The sequence below is a fragment of the Salvelinus sp. IW2-2015 genome, linkage group LG31, assembly GCF_002910315.2.
Source record: "Salvelinus sp. IW2-2015 linkage group LG31, ASM291031v2, whole genome shotgun sequence".
Taxonomy (NCBI): Eukaryota; Metazoa; Chordata; class Actinopteri; order Salmoniformes; family Salmonidae; genus Salvelinus; species Salvelinus sp. IW2-2015.
In genome coordinates this window covers 31912403-31928462 of record NC_036870.1, presented here as the reverse complement: position 1 = coordinate 31928462, position 16060 = coordinate 31912403, and the positions used below count along the sequence as shown (strand labels likewise).

General features: G+C 41.4%; 1 protein-coding gene across 2 annotated transcripts; it reads right to left on the bottom strand.

Annotated features, from left to right (window-relative positions):
* Positions 1 to 1924: 1924 nt before the first annotated feature.
* Positions 1925 to 15571, bottom strand: LOC111956226 (serine/arginine-rich splicing factor 6). 2 transcript variants are annotated; one of them, XM_023976682.3, is made up of 6 exons: positions 15350 to 15571; positions 6902 to 7107; positions 4820 to 4932; positions 3981 to 4192; positions 3383 to 3454; positions 1925 to 2938 (listed from the first exon to the last, which is right to left on the bottom strand). In XM_023976682.3, the coding sequence occupies exons 1-6, from the start codon at positions 15454 to 15456 to the stop codon at positions 2404 to 2406; spliced, it is 1245 nt and encodes a 414-aa protein (XP_023832450.2). In that variant the 5' UTR covers positions 15457 to 15571; the 3' UTR covers positions 1925 to 2403. The 2 variants fall into 2 exon arrangements, with proteins under 2 accessions (XP_023832450.2, XP_070292454.1); XM_070436353.1 differs by lacking the exon at positions 15350 to 15571 and adding an exon at positions 14492 to 14744.
* Positions 15572 to 16060: the final 489 nt, after the last annotated feature.

The window sequence follows — 16060 nt, the reverse complement described above, 5'->3', positions numbered from 1 at the left end:
AGTAGGTGCACGGTGTCAAAATAAAATCTTTCTCTTCTGACCTACCAGAAAAGTCTACATTCAACGTGAATTGTCTGAAGTTGGCGCTCTCCTCCAAAGATTCCGCAACACTGTAACAATAATCTTTCTACAACCGGTTGAGTGATGATAGCCTACTTTTGAATGTTTCTACCGGGGAAAGTTATAGCCTACTTGCCTTTGATGCAGAATTCTTCGGTTATATTCATTGTCCCCCGACACATATCGATACAGTATCGTTTGGGTTGTTCTGTCATGTAGCCTTGGGATCTTGTCCGTGAAGAAGAAATGTAATTTGTCTATAATTTCAACCAAAACGGAAGGATCAAGGATGAGTGTGGTTCTGCTGCTCGCCGTCTACTATAAGCTCTATCTCTTATTCAATACGTTTCTAGATATCCTTGTCGTTCGTTACTGGGGAGAGAAAAAAAKGCATTTTCAAAAGCTTTAGCCAAAAATGACGCTACATGTGGCCGCCCCCCTCACAAGACTGACCGAACATTCCCACCTCTACTTTTTCTTTGGCGCTTCCATTCCTTCACCAGCCGTGATGCTATGCGCACTGCACTTCCGTGGAAATGGAACAGGGGAGCAGGCTGCTCTTGAAGGATTATTCCATATGCGCACTGTTGACTGACTGACCGACGATCTTAATCAGTAGCCAACCATTAGAAGTGGTCTCAAAAATATTTAAATATGGAAGGCTAAGCTCATTTATAATTGGTGGTCAAGTTGTTGTGCCTGGTAATTCGATCAGATAAATATGCCAATTTAGTATGGCGCTACAACTCATTGTAATGAACTTTAATTGCTGCAATTGATGTGATAATTGAAACCAAAACATTGGAAGGGAAAATATTTTATTCCCATGGTTACTCATTGCTAATTACCATTGCCAGTGAGGGCATTTCTGTCAGCAAGAATACAGGACTACTGTCAAATTAGTACTGCCATCTTGTGGCTAAGCAGGGGCACATACCCCAAACCTTTATGGTCCTCCATAGAGCCCCACAGTGGAGATGTCATAATACCCATAAAACCTAGAGGTCAAACAGGGAAATGGTTCCAATCGTTTTTCCACCACTCCATAGAGGACTTAGAAACACTTAAAATAAGGGCTGTGTTTCATGTAGGCTTACCCTACATGATGTATTGATAACCATGTCTCTCTCGGAGAAGGTGACTTTTATTCATTATTAAGTCTTTATTTAATCTGATTCAAAAATGCTATTTAGCGTCAAAGTAGACCATGCAAAACTGCAAATCCCTGCACTTCAGCTGACACCTTTGCTAACAGGTATTTTGTCCATTTTAAACTTGCACCAGACAGTTCACAGAATTGTCAATTTTAAAAAAGAAAGAGCCAATTTATTCATTACTACATTTAGATAATTAATCCAGAGATTCTTACCTTTGCCGAATCGAGTCAGTCAATCATGGCATTTATAATTCTTTAATTATAGTCACATTAGCATTTGGGGGGGGGGGGGGGGGTAAAATACAGGCAAATATATTGGAGAAGTCACCTCGTCCTAGAGAGATTTACAACGGTTATAAAACCGTCATGCCAAGTTAAGCCTACATGAAACACAGACCTTATTTTAAGTGTTTCTAATAACTCCTATGGGAAAAATGAATGGTGGAAGTAACAAAAATTGGAACCATTTCCATGTTTGACCGCAGGTGTTATGGTATTATGACTCATACTGTGGTACTCTATAAAAAACATTCTTGTTGCCCCTATAGGTGGTGTAGAGTTTCTCTGGTCCCACGGTGTCATATGCTGAGTGGAGGAACACATCACCACCCTGGACAGAGAGGTTGGTTCCAACAGTACTAGTCTCAGCACCCAGACTGCACCAATTTGATCAGCATGCACCAACTTATTTTAAAACCAAAAGACAACTCCATTTGAGAATCAGGATTTATTTTTTAAAAGTGGTAAAAGGATTTTCCACAAAATGGAACGATACAAACCGACAAAAACAACCCTCATCCTGCCACATTGACAGCTCGGTATGCTTAAGTATGTCATAAAAGGTTAACACACTTACTACAGCACTTGTAACTAAAATTTCAAATTACAAAAAATCTAATCCAAGCAAATACCCTCCAACTTAAGTCACACATTTTCATATTTTTACAAACACCTCAATTAAGAGACACACTATGGGAAAAAGAATACAGAATGACCGACAAGCACTGTATCTTAAAAGAATGGGGAAGACACCTTGAGCGTGAGTGCCTGGGTTTTTTCATTCAACCATTTATCAAAAATACTAAAAGAAATGTGACAAAAAATGAAGTGGGGGGGGGGGGGGTGCAGGGATGAGAAGAACGGAGGGGGAAAAAACAATGGGATGGGCGATGTTGGTATCCTAGCTGTCAGGACTGTGATCGAGAACGGGAGCGAGAACGAGATGCGGAGCGAGATTTGGAGCGGGACTCTGAGCGGGAGACGGAGGGGGAACGGGAGCGGGCTTTGGCCGGGGAGGGAGATGGAGATTTGGACTTTGACTTGGATTTAGGTTTGGATTCAGTGGGCGTATGGGAGCGAGAGCGGGGAGCCCCCTTCTCGGCTGCAGCTCCCTCGTTGTCGCTCTTGGCCGGCTCACGGCTCTTGGAGCCTGACTTCCTGGAGCGATCCTTGGCTGCTGACCTAGAGCGAGAGCGGGAACGAGACCTGGACTCATCCTTCCTGCTCTTCTTCCCGTCTTTCTTGCTGCTCTTTTTGCTCTTACTCCGGCTCTTACTCCGGCTCTTACTGCGGCTCTTACTGCGGCTCTTACTGCGGCTCTTACTGCGGCCCACATCCTTGGCCTTGTGGGCACCGTTGGTGCGCTCCTCCTCTCTGCGGCCCTTGGTCTTGTCCTTGTCCTTCTTGCTGTGGGAGCGACTACGTGAGCGGGAGGCAGCACCCCTGGGGAACAGGAAGGAGCAGACAGACAACCAGTCAACTAAAATGTAATTGAACTACGGCAATGTAAAAATGGCCAACACCCCTAGCAATAGCTGGTCATGACATCTGTTAGGACATCTGGGTAGCAAGAAAAAAAAAGGGGGGGGGGGGGAAAGTCCATATTGGAGTCAAGAGCTCTGGGTAAGTGGACATTTACTACACAGTGTGACTTGAGATATGAGTGATACAGATGTCCCTCAGAAAACGACTAAGTACAGTCACAGTAGATAAGGGCAGAAGTAGATAGTAATAAATGGCACCCTATTCCCTATATAGTGCACTGATTTTAACCTAAGCCCCAGTTAAAAGTAGTGCACTGCATAGAGAACATGGTTCTATTTGGGACACATTAAAGAGGTCAGGGGTCACCCATGAGTTAAACGTGGCCTGCGCTCTGGGACTCACCTGGAGCGGGAGCGACTGCTGCTSTCACTGCGGCTGCGGCTCTTACGGGACCTACGGCTCCTGGAGCGAGACCTGGAGACAGAGGATGGTGAACGTAAGTTAAAAAGGTAAGCCATGTGCATGAAAGATGCTTGAGGGGTTAGGGTGAAGTGCAGTCAAACGGAAGTGTGAACCTTAAAATTGTGAACTGATGGGAAAAGCAATGCATTGAGGGCGGGCGGGGGGGGGGGCAACTGAAAAAACTAGTCCTTTGTTTTAATGCATGCATTTTGCTCAGTCGCTGATTAAAGATGGTCCATCGAATAACTACTCGTTATGATTTGCAGATCAGTCTCATATACAGCGGAAATCCCATCCTCTTCTAGAAGGCCTACTCCGTGTTGGACACAACCAATTAGGCTCCGTTTACACAGGCAGCCAATTCTGATATTTTGAACAATTATGGGTAACAGATCCGATTGGTCAAAACGACCAATTAGTGGCAAAAAAAATAACAGAATTGTGAATTCAGCCTTAGCTTTAGTCACTGATCAGACTGATCACCCCTTGCATCAAAAATAACTATGAGACTTGTAGCTAAATCAGTATTGTTATTTACCTGGAGCGGCTGCGAGAGTAAGAGCGCTTGCTGCGCTTGGCCCCGGGGCGGTCCTCAATCAGCCGGATCTTCCTGCCGTTCACCTCTGTGCCGTCCAGCTTCTCCAGGGCTCTCTTCATGTCAGAGTACAGCCTGAACTCTATCACYCCCTCGTTCCTGCGCCCTTTATTGGTGTCAGCATACGTCACCTCACCCGCCTGCCTCATGTAGTCCTGGTGAAGGAAGGGAAAGGGTTGGGATTTGGCCAGCAAACCAAAGATATTAATAAATATAGGTAATTTAATATGGTATACATTATATACACGTTTCGTGTTATATATGTATTTTGAGAACTGCTGGAAATATCWGATTTATGCGGCGCCATCTAAAGTTAGTTCAAGCATGACAATTATGKGCATTTATTCAATGACGAAGGTGCACAAAGATGGCGGATTTCAGATATGACGTCATCGTTTAAGCACTACCCACAGAGTTTTTTTTCTCCTTCTCTTTTTTAAAAATACGTCTCACGACATGGTAAAACGTCTACAATCTACTGTTGTTTCATGTTTTCCAAATTGCCGCCATCTTGGGATCATGTGTGTGACAATGAACATACAAAAACAAGCATCACGGAGAGCAGTACGATAGGGAGAACACAGTAAACGAGGCATGTGTGGTAAGTGCACGGGGACCGCCATCTTTATGCACCTCCGCTATTGTAAAACCACGGGGTCTTATGAGTAAATGYACATGTAATAAGGATAGCATGTTTCTCTCCAAAACATTAACATAGGATGCAGAAATCATAAGGAAGAAAAAGAGAGTAATCATTGCTGAATAACCCGTCACCACCATACCTTCAGGTCCTGCCAGCTGCAGCGACTGGACAAGTTCTCAACGATCAGCCGATAGTCTGTCCTTGCTGGTGGGCCATATCTGTCTCTGCCACCACGCCCATACCCGCCCCCGCCTTCAAGGTAACAAGGATAGAGCAGCAGCAATTAGGGCAGGGGACACACCGAGAGGACAGCCTCAACACTAATCTTCCAAGCTACATTATGTAAACAATGGCCACATAAAAATCTGGGAGAAATTAAAATAGATAACAGGCGGGGAAAGTAAAGACAAAAACAAGCTAACCAAAAAAAACAAAAGGAAATCAATCCTGTGTGTAGGCTACATTAATTAACCTAGAAAACTGCACATTTCCATCAGGAACTCTGACAACCTATTCCTCATCTTCAACAGCATCTAAACTACTAAATCATTAAAACTGACGATTCACGCTTGGGTAGAACTGAATACAAAACTCTACATAAACTTTAAAATAAATAAATAAATGAAAAGCTAAGATTTTTTTTTTTTTTTAAACGACATAAAAACTGACTGAAAACAGTACTTACGGTGACACTAATGTTTAAGTTAACTAGCACATCTAAATATAGACATTTCACATTTGTTTCAGGCATCTATAAGAGCTCAACCCACATCTGTTCCTAACCCAATGGTATCCTCACCACCCGGCCTGGGACTAATGGGACAAGCGGTCTTCATTCACATTGGCTCCCTTTTTTGGTCTGCCCAGGGGCCCAGAATGGTCAAACCACACTCTTGGTTGGAAAGGGGACACCATGGCCAGGCCAGCAATAGGGGCAGGCAGTCAGCAAAGGACTCTTTCAATTAAAACATTGGAGGTTCTTTGTTAAATCTTTACCTTTATTATTCAACATTCATTTAAATAAACAAAATAAAAGAATCCTGAATTAAAAACAGCAGATTACACGATTCTCAAATTACTCAAATTAGCTAGTTAATTTATTCTAGTCAAAATTCACAGATAATTTATCGGCAAATATTCAAAATAGTAGTGATTCTCAAGCTAGATACCCCCTGACAATTTGAATGAATACGAGTGCATTTGTTGCAGTTTCAAATCAAGCACACGGGTTCCCAAGATAACGACATGTCATTTGGTGGTTGTGGTTCATGTCATTTTAATTCCATCATCAACTCAAATATAAAATCTGTTCTCTACACCCATTATTCAAACAATTACTGTTAAGTACCATAAAGGGTTTAATTCAGTAGTACTAGCTCGTCCGTGATGTGACTACGTCTGCAATACAATACTGGTGTCGTCTTWAAAAAAAAGGATACTTTATGATTTTGGCAATGCCGCCCTTTATCTAATTCCCCAGAGTCATWTTAACTCATTAATACAATTTTTCATGTCTGTGTCTAKCATGACAGAAGTTAGAGGTACTTTTGCAAGCCAATGCTAACTAGTGTTAGCGCAATGCCTGGAAGTCTATGGTATCTGCGAGCATGCGATGTGTATGCTAATTTAGACTAGGAATGACCTAATAGGCCGGATTTAGAACAGAACCCTGGTAGCCACAAACTACAACAAATAAGTTAAATATGTGCTCTTAAAAAAAGTCACAGAAAAACAACTTGCGGTGCAATTAATCAATCATAAAAAGGGATGGAATCAGTGTGGAGTGARTAGAGCCAGCTGTGACCATGGATACCAATATGGTACAATTTCTACTGACAAGTTACCATCACTACTATCCCCAAGAAAGCAACAAACATTTGAACAAAGGGTACTCGGATTAAACATAAAACCACCTGGTAAATTAAGGTAAAAAAACAGACATGTGGTGGACACATCGTCACAGGCAGCATTAACAAATAGTTGAAACACAAAGTAGTTGTTTTATTAACTAAGATATGTGGTCGTCTTGACCAACTACATTAAGTTGAATGCACTGACTAAGTCACTCTGGATAAGAGCGGAACACAATTATATGAACTACAACCACCAAGGACAAACTTGAGATGTTATGCAGTAGTCTCCTATCCTACATACACTGCCATGTTGGTCTCCTCAATCACATATCAAATAATGTTAAAATACCACTGCATTGTAAACTTACTTCGTCCACCTCCACCTCCTCCTCCCCCTCCTCCTCCTCCTCCACCGCCGCCTCCTCCTCCTCCTCCTCCTGAGCCGTAGCTGCCGTCCCGCCGCGGCCCCTTTGTGTGTTCCACAATAACCCTCTCCCCACACAGGTCTTTCCCATTCAGGTCATACACAGCATCATCTGCATCGCGGGGGTCATCAAATTCAACAAACCCATACCTTTGCACAGAGGAGACAAAGCATGTTAGGCCAGAGACATGGTACAGATTTGGGATCCAATTATTTGACTAAATCTACTGCCAGACCCAAATGTACGTGATCCTTTTCATAAAATCACAAAGTAACATTTTGTAATCGCTCACACACAGAAGCGTTGATTTGATTTAATAAACAGAACATTTTCCCAATTCCAACGTTCCACCTGCAACTAGCGATGGGAGTTGAGAAGACTGGCAAGTTCCAAGTTGAGAATTAAGCAGAGGTGAAATGTWWAAAAAAWWWWTWTTTAAGTAGATTATATTTCTTCCCAGTACAGGAGCTCTTTGGTGAAATATGATTAATCATAGAATCCCTATTCATTTTAACTTTTAAAAATGCATTACCTTTTAAGGTGGCATAAACTAGGGCTGACCCATTTGGTTGACCGAGATTTTTCTTTAGTTGAGCAGACAAATTTTTTCTTCTTCTCTTTTTCAAACTCTCATGGTGTACAAGACACCCGTCTGATTCACACTGAGTGGACTGATCCATTGTGGAGGCCGTGGGGGGGTGGCCCAGTCCAGTCTAAGACATGTGCTGCTGAAATTGTATATGGTTATATTACATAAGAACAAGTGGTGCAACACCAATAAAAAATATTTTCTATCAAATGCACTTTTTCCCCTCGATGTATAGTGGTCGCTGGCCACGGTTCTGAAACACTTCAGTGCGCTGTTGAATTGGCGCCTTTTCCTAGACCATATTCCTATGTGCACAATAGCAAAGTTAACCACGATATTGGTGTTGAGAACAATGCAGTGGAGGTAGCAGCAGAATGAGGAGACGAGAAAACAGCCCTTGCCTTATGGTCTAAGAAAAGTGAGAAGAGGGGAAACCAACTGAAGTGTAAAAATCAATAGCCTGTTAAAATGTGCCTGGCTTTTATAAATCAATACATCTACAGAAATAAGATCCTGCTTCAGTGTTTGTTTAATTAAGCCTACTGATTCCGTGAGCACTAAGCCTCACGCAACGACATGTCAAATAAACAATTTCACATATTCAGCCATATATATATTTTTTTGCGTTGCTGTAGTAAATAAAGGCATTAGACTTCTTTGTGTTAGGAACAGCCTCTGCGGTATTATTGACTTAGTGTTCTTTAACGCGGTTCCAAATTGTCTGGAAAATGACATAATAATGCTACATTTTCTTGATCTACTTGCTATTATTATGATCATACGTAACGCCATTTATCACTGGTAGGCTTAGTATAGCAGCCTTGTATAACCACCATCGATGTGTAGGCCCCAGGAGCACATGCTGTTTTTAGTCTTAATAGCGTAGCTTACTTAGGCCTACATTTCAATACATCTATAGGATACTGTATCAATCATTCACGTCATCACACAGCATAAAAAGAGTCATTCACGATTTGAATTGCAATCAAGCATTTTAGTTTGAAATTAAAGCGAGCCTTGAATAATTAGCTTATACAATAAATAAAAACGGTTTCATTTCGAAAATTGCATTCATGAACGAATGTTACTGTTTTTAAGTCTTTGCTGTAATAAAGGCTTCATATATATATATAAAATAAATGTTAGACCCTCTGGTACATTTATACTTTAGTGTTGTTTATACAGCACCTGTTTGGCACACAATATGTACACAGTGCTTGCTCCTTACCTTATTTTTCTTGATCTCCTGTATTTTCCATATCTACTCATAATTATTCCACACATCTGACTTTCCATTTACCTCCTGAGCAACCAGTAAACATTTCCCATTTCTCGAGTTTGTCACGTCCTCTGCATCCATTTTGCTGTCACGTGTGTTACGGTGTTCAGAGTTTGTTTAAAACCAATTTATTGATGTGAATTAGGTCRGCACCTATTCAGACGGGATTAGTTTTACAATGGGAGGTCGGGTAATGTAATTGTGTGCACAAAACATCTGTAATTTTAGTCCCTTCCGAGTCTGCGACGTCAGTAATTTTTACATGGCAGGAGTGTAACAATCCCAGCCAGAATAACCTACTGTTTTTTTGGGGCAAACTCCAATACTAGCCCCGTGACAGTTGGCATCCCTGTGTTTTAAGAGAAATGTCTGAGTATGACAGGTGTTGATCTAGGTTTGCGCAAGAAAACAATATATATATATATACACACACACGCATATACATAGACACATAGTTGGAAGTTTAAATACAGTTAGGTTGGAGTCAATTAAAAGTCATTTTTCAACCACTCCACTAATTTCTTGGTAAACTATAGTTTTGGCAAGTCGGTTAAGACATCTACTTTGCACATGACAAGTAATTTTTCCAACAATTGTTTACAGACAGATTGTTTCACTTAATCACAATTCCAGTGGGCCGGAAGTTTACATACACTAAGTTGACTGTGGCTTTAAACAGCTTGGACAATTCCAGAAAATTATGTCATGGCTTTAGAAGCTTCTGATTGGCTAATTGACATMATTTGAGTCAATTGGAAGTGTACCTGTGGATGTATTTCAAGGCCTACCTTCAAACTCAGTGCCTCTGCTTGACATCATGGGAAAATCAAAAGAAATCAGCCAAGACCTCAGAAACAAAAATGGTAGACCTCCACAAGYCTAGTTCATYCTTGGKWGCAATTTMCAAAAGACTGAAGGTACCACGTTCATCTGTACAAACAACAGTACGCAAGTATAAACCCCATGGGACCACGAAGCCGTCATACAGCTCAGGAAGGAGACKCGTTCTGTCTCCTAGAGATGAACGTACTTTGGTGTGAAAAGTGCAAATCAATCCCAGAACAACAGCAAAGGACCTTGTGAAAATGCTGGAGGAAACAGGTACAAAAGTATCTATATCCACAGTAAAACGAGTCCTATATCAACATAACCTGAAAGGCCGCTCAGCAAGGAAGAAGCCACTGCTCCAAAACCRSCATAAAAAAGCCAGAATACGGTTTGCAACTGCACATGGGGACAAAGCTCGTACTTTTTGGAGAAATGTCCTCTGGTCTGATGAAACAAATATAACTTTGACCATAATGACCATCGTTATGTTTGGAGGGAAAAGGGGGAGGTTTGCAAGCCAAAGAACAACATCCTAACCGTGAAGCACGGGGGTGGCAGCATCATGTTGTGGAGTTGCTTTGCTGCAGGAGGGACTGGTGCACTTCACAAAATAGATCGCTTCATGAGGAATTAAAATTATGTGGATATATTGAAGCAACATTTCAAGACATCAGTCAGGAAGTTAAAGCTTGGTCGCAAATGGGTCTTCCAAATGGATAATGACCCCAAGCATACTTCCAAAGYTGTGGCAAAATGGCTTAAGGACAACAAAGCCAAGGTATTGGAGTGGCCATCACAAAGCCCTGACCTCAATCCTAGAGAATTTGTGGGCAGAACTGAAAAAGCGTGTGCGAGCAAGGAGGCCTACAAACCTGACTCAGTTACACCAGCTATGTCAGGAGGAATGGGCCAAAATTCACCCAACTTATTGTGGGAAGCTTGTGGAAGGCTACCCAAAACATTTGACCCAAGTTAAACAATTTAAAGGCAATACTACCAAATTGGGTATATGTAAACTTCTGACCCATTTGGGAATGTGATGAAAGAAATAAAAAGCTGAAAGAAATCATTYTCTCTACTATTATTCTGACATTTCACATTCTTAAAATAAAGTGGTGATCCTAACTGACCTAAGACAGGGAATTTTTACTAGGATTAAATGTCAGGAATTGTGAAAAACTGAGTTGAAATGTATTTGGCTAAGGTGTATGTAAACTTCCGACTTCACCTGTATGTATGTATATATAAATAAATGGCCTACAACGTAGCCCAGGAATGCTTTTGTTTCTATGTATTACGTCGCCACTATAGGAAAGATGGTTCAGAAACCAAGCTGGAGTTCAGTGTGGCCCTTGGACATGTTGAATCTGTATCCTCACACCTCCAGGCTTCTGTCATAAGTCAAATTTGTGTATATATATATATATATAAATTTAATTACAGGGGGCAGTTCGGGGAAAAAAACAAATCGCGTCTAAACTGTTCTCTGGAATAATGGACATTCTGGGGTAATAAATACACTACCGTTCAAAAGGTTGTGGTCACTTCCATGAAAACATACATGAAGAGTTGCAAATTGAATAGGAAATATAGTCAAAACGTTGACAATGTTATATATATTTTAAATAAGTGTTCAAATTTTTCGTCGTAAAAATAATCAATTTGCAGCAAATACAGCCTTGCAGACCTTTGGCATTCTAGTTTTTAATTTGTTGAGGTAATCGAGAGATTTCACTCCATGCTTCCTGAAGCACCTCCCACAAGTTGGATTGGCACTTCTTATATACCATACGGTCAAGCTGCTCCCACAACAGCTCAATAGGGTTGAGATCCGGTGACTGTACTGGCCACTCCATTATAGACAGAATACCAGCTGACTGCTTCTTCGCTAAATAGTTCTTGCATAGCTTGGAGCTTTGCTTTGAGTGATTGTCCTGTTGTAGGAGGAAATTGGCTCCAATKAAGTGCTGTCCACAGGGTATGGCATGGTGTTGCAAAWTGGAGTGAGCCTTCYTTGTTCAAGATCCCTTATACAAATCTCCCACTTTACCACCACAAAAGCACCCCCAGACCATCACAATGCCTCCACCATGCTTGACAGATGGCGTCAAGCACTCATCCAGCATCTTTCTGCATCATACGAATATTCTTCTTTGTGATCCAAACACATCAAACTTAGATTTGTCTGTCCATAGCACTTTTTTCCAATCTTCCTCTGTCCAGTGTCTGTTCTTTTAAGCCCATCTTAATATTTTATTGGCCAGTCTGAGATGTATTTTTCTTTGCAACTCTGCCTAGGCCAGCATCCTGGAGTCACCTCTTCACTGTTGACGTTGAGACTGGTGTTTTGTGGGTAATATTTAATGAAGCTGYCAGTTGAGGACTTGTGAGGCGTCTGTTTCTCAAACTAGACACTAATGAACTTGTCCTCTTGCTCAGTTGTGCACCGGGGCCTCCCACTCCTCTTTCTATTCTGGTTAGAGACAGTTTGCGCTGTTCTGTGAAGGGCGTAGTACACAGCGTTTTACGAGATCATCAGTTTCTTGGCAATTTCTCGCATGGAATAGCCTTCATTTCTCAGAACAAGAATAGACTGACGAGTTTCAGAAGAAAGTTTTTTGTATCTGGTCATTTTGAACCTGTAATCGAACCCACAAATGCTGATGCTCCAGATACTCAACTAGTATAAAGGCCAGTTTTATTGCTTCTTTAAAATCAGAACAGTTTTCAGCTGTGCTAACATAATTGAAAAAGGGTTTTCTAATGATCAATTAGCCTTCTAAATTATAAACTTGGATTAGCTAACACAAAGTGCCATTGGAACACAGGAGTGATGGTTGCTGATAATGGGCCTCTGTACGCCTATGTAGATATTCCAGTAAACAGCCGTTTCCAGCTACAATAGTAATTTACAACATTAACAACGTCTACACTGCATTTCTGATCAATTTGATGTTATTTTAAGGGGGAGGGGGAAAAGTGTTTCTCTTTCAAAAACAAGGACATTTCGAAGTGACCCCAAACCTTTGAACAATAGTGTACATAACCAACGTACTCTAGTAATACTAGTCCCATGCGAATAGGTCTCAACCCTTGCTCGCTTCACGTGACACATGTATGTAATGCAATGCCACGTAAAGAGAGCAAGGGTTTAAAGGGAATATTTTTCCTAAAAAAAGGAGGGATTTCGGGTAACATAACTTTTCAGTCAGATATGGCTGTAATTATGTTGCAGCTTCAGTAACACGGACAGCGAGATAAACACTGATGTTCTGTGGTCGCTGCAGCAGGGAGTCCAATTTCAGCAAGCTTTACACCACTCCAGCCGACGCTTGGCATTGCATTTGGTTATTTTAGGATTGTGTGCAGCTGGAAACCCATTTCATTAAGCCCCCGACGAACGGTTCTTGTGCTGACRTTGCTTCCAGATGCAGTTTGGAACTCTAGTGAGTGTTGCAACCAAGGACAGACGATTTTTACGCCCTTCAGCACTCGGCGATCCCGTTCTGTGAGCTTGTGTGGCCTACCACTTTGCGGTTGAGCCATTGTTGCTCCTAGACATTTCCACTTGACAATAACAGCAGATGACCGGTGCAGCTCTAACAGGGCACAAATTTGACGAACTGACTTGTTGGAAAGGTGGCATCCTATGACGGTGCCATGTTCAAAGTCACTGAGCTCTTCAGTAAGGCTATTCTACTGCCAATGTTAGGTTATGGAGATTGCATGGCTGTGTGTCCGTTTTTTGTTTTTTTTCACCCGTCAGCAACAGGTGTGGCTGAAAAAAATCAGAATCTACAAATTTGATGTCGTGTCCACAAACACTATACATACAAAAGTATCTGCCATGGCAAAACGTTACTGTTATCGTCGAACCACAGCGTATTTTGGAGGGTATTTCCACATGTTTAAGTCAGTAAATTTTCGGCAATGGTGTTTTAATTATTGTGATATGCTAACATTTTACCAGTAGGTCATATCCCCACTATTTATTTCTCCGGTACGGCTTACTTTCCCCTCTGTAGTAATCAGCATGAAAAGGTTAGTTGAAAAATTGCTGCCGTTGCTTTACATTAGCTAAGGTGTACCGGCTGTATGGAAACATTAACTTATCACCGTCACAATAAATGGCTATGCTGCTGCCATAGTTGTGATACTTTGCAGTCCTGCCTATGTGTACTAGGGTTGAAGGGTGGGAACCGGGTTACTGAGATTTACCACCCAAAACCACTCCCTTTTCCCGGGATAAATAACGGTGAAATAATATGATTAGACAAGACAGTTAGGAACAAATTCTTATTTACAATGAAGGTCTACCCTGGCCAAACCCGGACGACGCTGGGCCAATAGTGCGCCGCCCTATGGGACTACCAATCACAGCCAGATGTGATACATTTAATTTAACAGTTGAAAGTGAGGAAGGAAGCAACAATAGAGAAAGAGGTAGGCTAATAACATTAGGGAAAATATTTTGAAAGGTATATAAGCGTCAGCCTACTAATTATACCAATAGGCCCCATTATATTTAACTAGGCATGTCAGTTAAGAACAAATTCTTATTTACAATGAAGGTCTACCCTGGCCAAACCCGGACGACGCTGGGCCAATAGTGCGCCGCCCTATGGGACTACCAATCACAGCCAGATGTGATACATTTAATTTAACAGTTGAAAGTGAGGAAGGAAGCAACAATAGAGAAAGAGGTAGGCTAATAACATTAGGGAAAATATTTTGAAAGGTATATAAGCGTCAGCCTACTAATTATACCAATAGGCCCCATTATATTTAACTAGGCATGTCAGTTAAGAACAAATTCTTATTTACAATGACGACCTACCCCGGCCAAATCCAGACGATGCTGGGCCAATTGCGCATCCCTATGGGACTCCCAATCACGGCCGGGTGTGATTCAGCCTGGATTCGAACCAGGGACTGCAGTGCCTTAGACCGCTGCGCCACTTGAGAGCCCGAGTATGCAATCAATGCAGGGTGCTAGCCAAATTCCATCTGCAAACATGGTGCAGTTTTGCGTACAGTTAACGTTAGACTGACTAGCCATGTGGAAATAATCAGCATTTGGTTTTGAAACCCATGTAATATTAGTGCTAGTAACTGGCTTTGCAAATTGGGTCTCATCTGATCCACCAGATACCAAATATCACCATTATCTTGGCTGTACAGCAAGCTAAGTTACAGAAGAAGAAAAAAAAGTGTACACGTCGCCAGCTATGGGGGTAAATTAGCTAGCGTAACGTCGTTAGCAGATAGCTAGCATGCCAAACTTATTTCAAGGTGCCTGCTAACGTTATCGAATTATGATTTTAGCTATAAACATGTAACTACCTTTATTATTTTTATTTTTGAAATAGGAAGCGTCTCGTACTCAAAGCAATTAGGCGCTAACGTTAGCTAGGTAACGTTACTAACGTTAGTAGGTAGCTAACGTTAGCTAACTCGTTAACCGAAATTAGCTAACAAACTTTGGTTGTCTAGCAAATATCTTTAAGTTATAACCCATACAAATAAATAATACGTCAATCAGGTTGCCAAACTCAAACAATGTACGATAATTGTCAATAAACTGCGCTTCAACACGCCTGGGCCTAGCTACTAGGACTAGGCCACGAACTCAACGCGGTAAGCTAGCGTTAGCTACCACAGAACAACGACACGAGAGCGGCGTTCATTTTGTTACCCGTTTTTCAGGTCAACTTCAAGTATCTTCCCATAGCCCTTGAAGAACTTCTCAACGTCCTTTTCCCTTGCTCGATAGCTCAATCTTCCGATGTAAACTCTCGACATTTCCCCTGTGCTGATTTTGTGTTTCACTCACAGGAACAAACACAGTTGCGCGGTAGTGGAAAAGGCACATAAATTATACACGCTATTCTGAACACTGTAGGATCAAGCGCAAAAGTGGGCGTACCATCAATAGAAGTAGTTCCAGGGATCTTTATACTGCTGTTCAAATGTAGCAAGTTTGCAATTACAATTGGTTATGTTTTGTGTGTGCCCTGTTAGTTCATTCACTTTCCAATGTTCATTCCATATATAACAGCATTACATCTTTTTTTTTTAGGCCAGATTGATTGCCATTGGGTCTTTTGTATGTCAATGGTCTCTACACGAATCCCAGTTTAATTCCAGAATGACCTTAAAATGTAAATGCAATAACTGTGTGAATAAACAAGGTGAAGTTGACYTGTCTACCTAGTAGTATCAATGATTTATATATAATTGAGTAGTATAGAAGATTACACAGTGGCTTGCAAAAGTATTAACCCTCTTGGCATTTTTCCTATTTTGTTGCCTTACAACCTGGAATATAAATGGATTTTGGGGGGTTTGTGTCATTTGATTTATACAACATGCCTACCACTTTGAAGATGCTAAATATTTTTTCTTG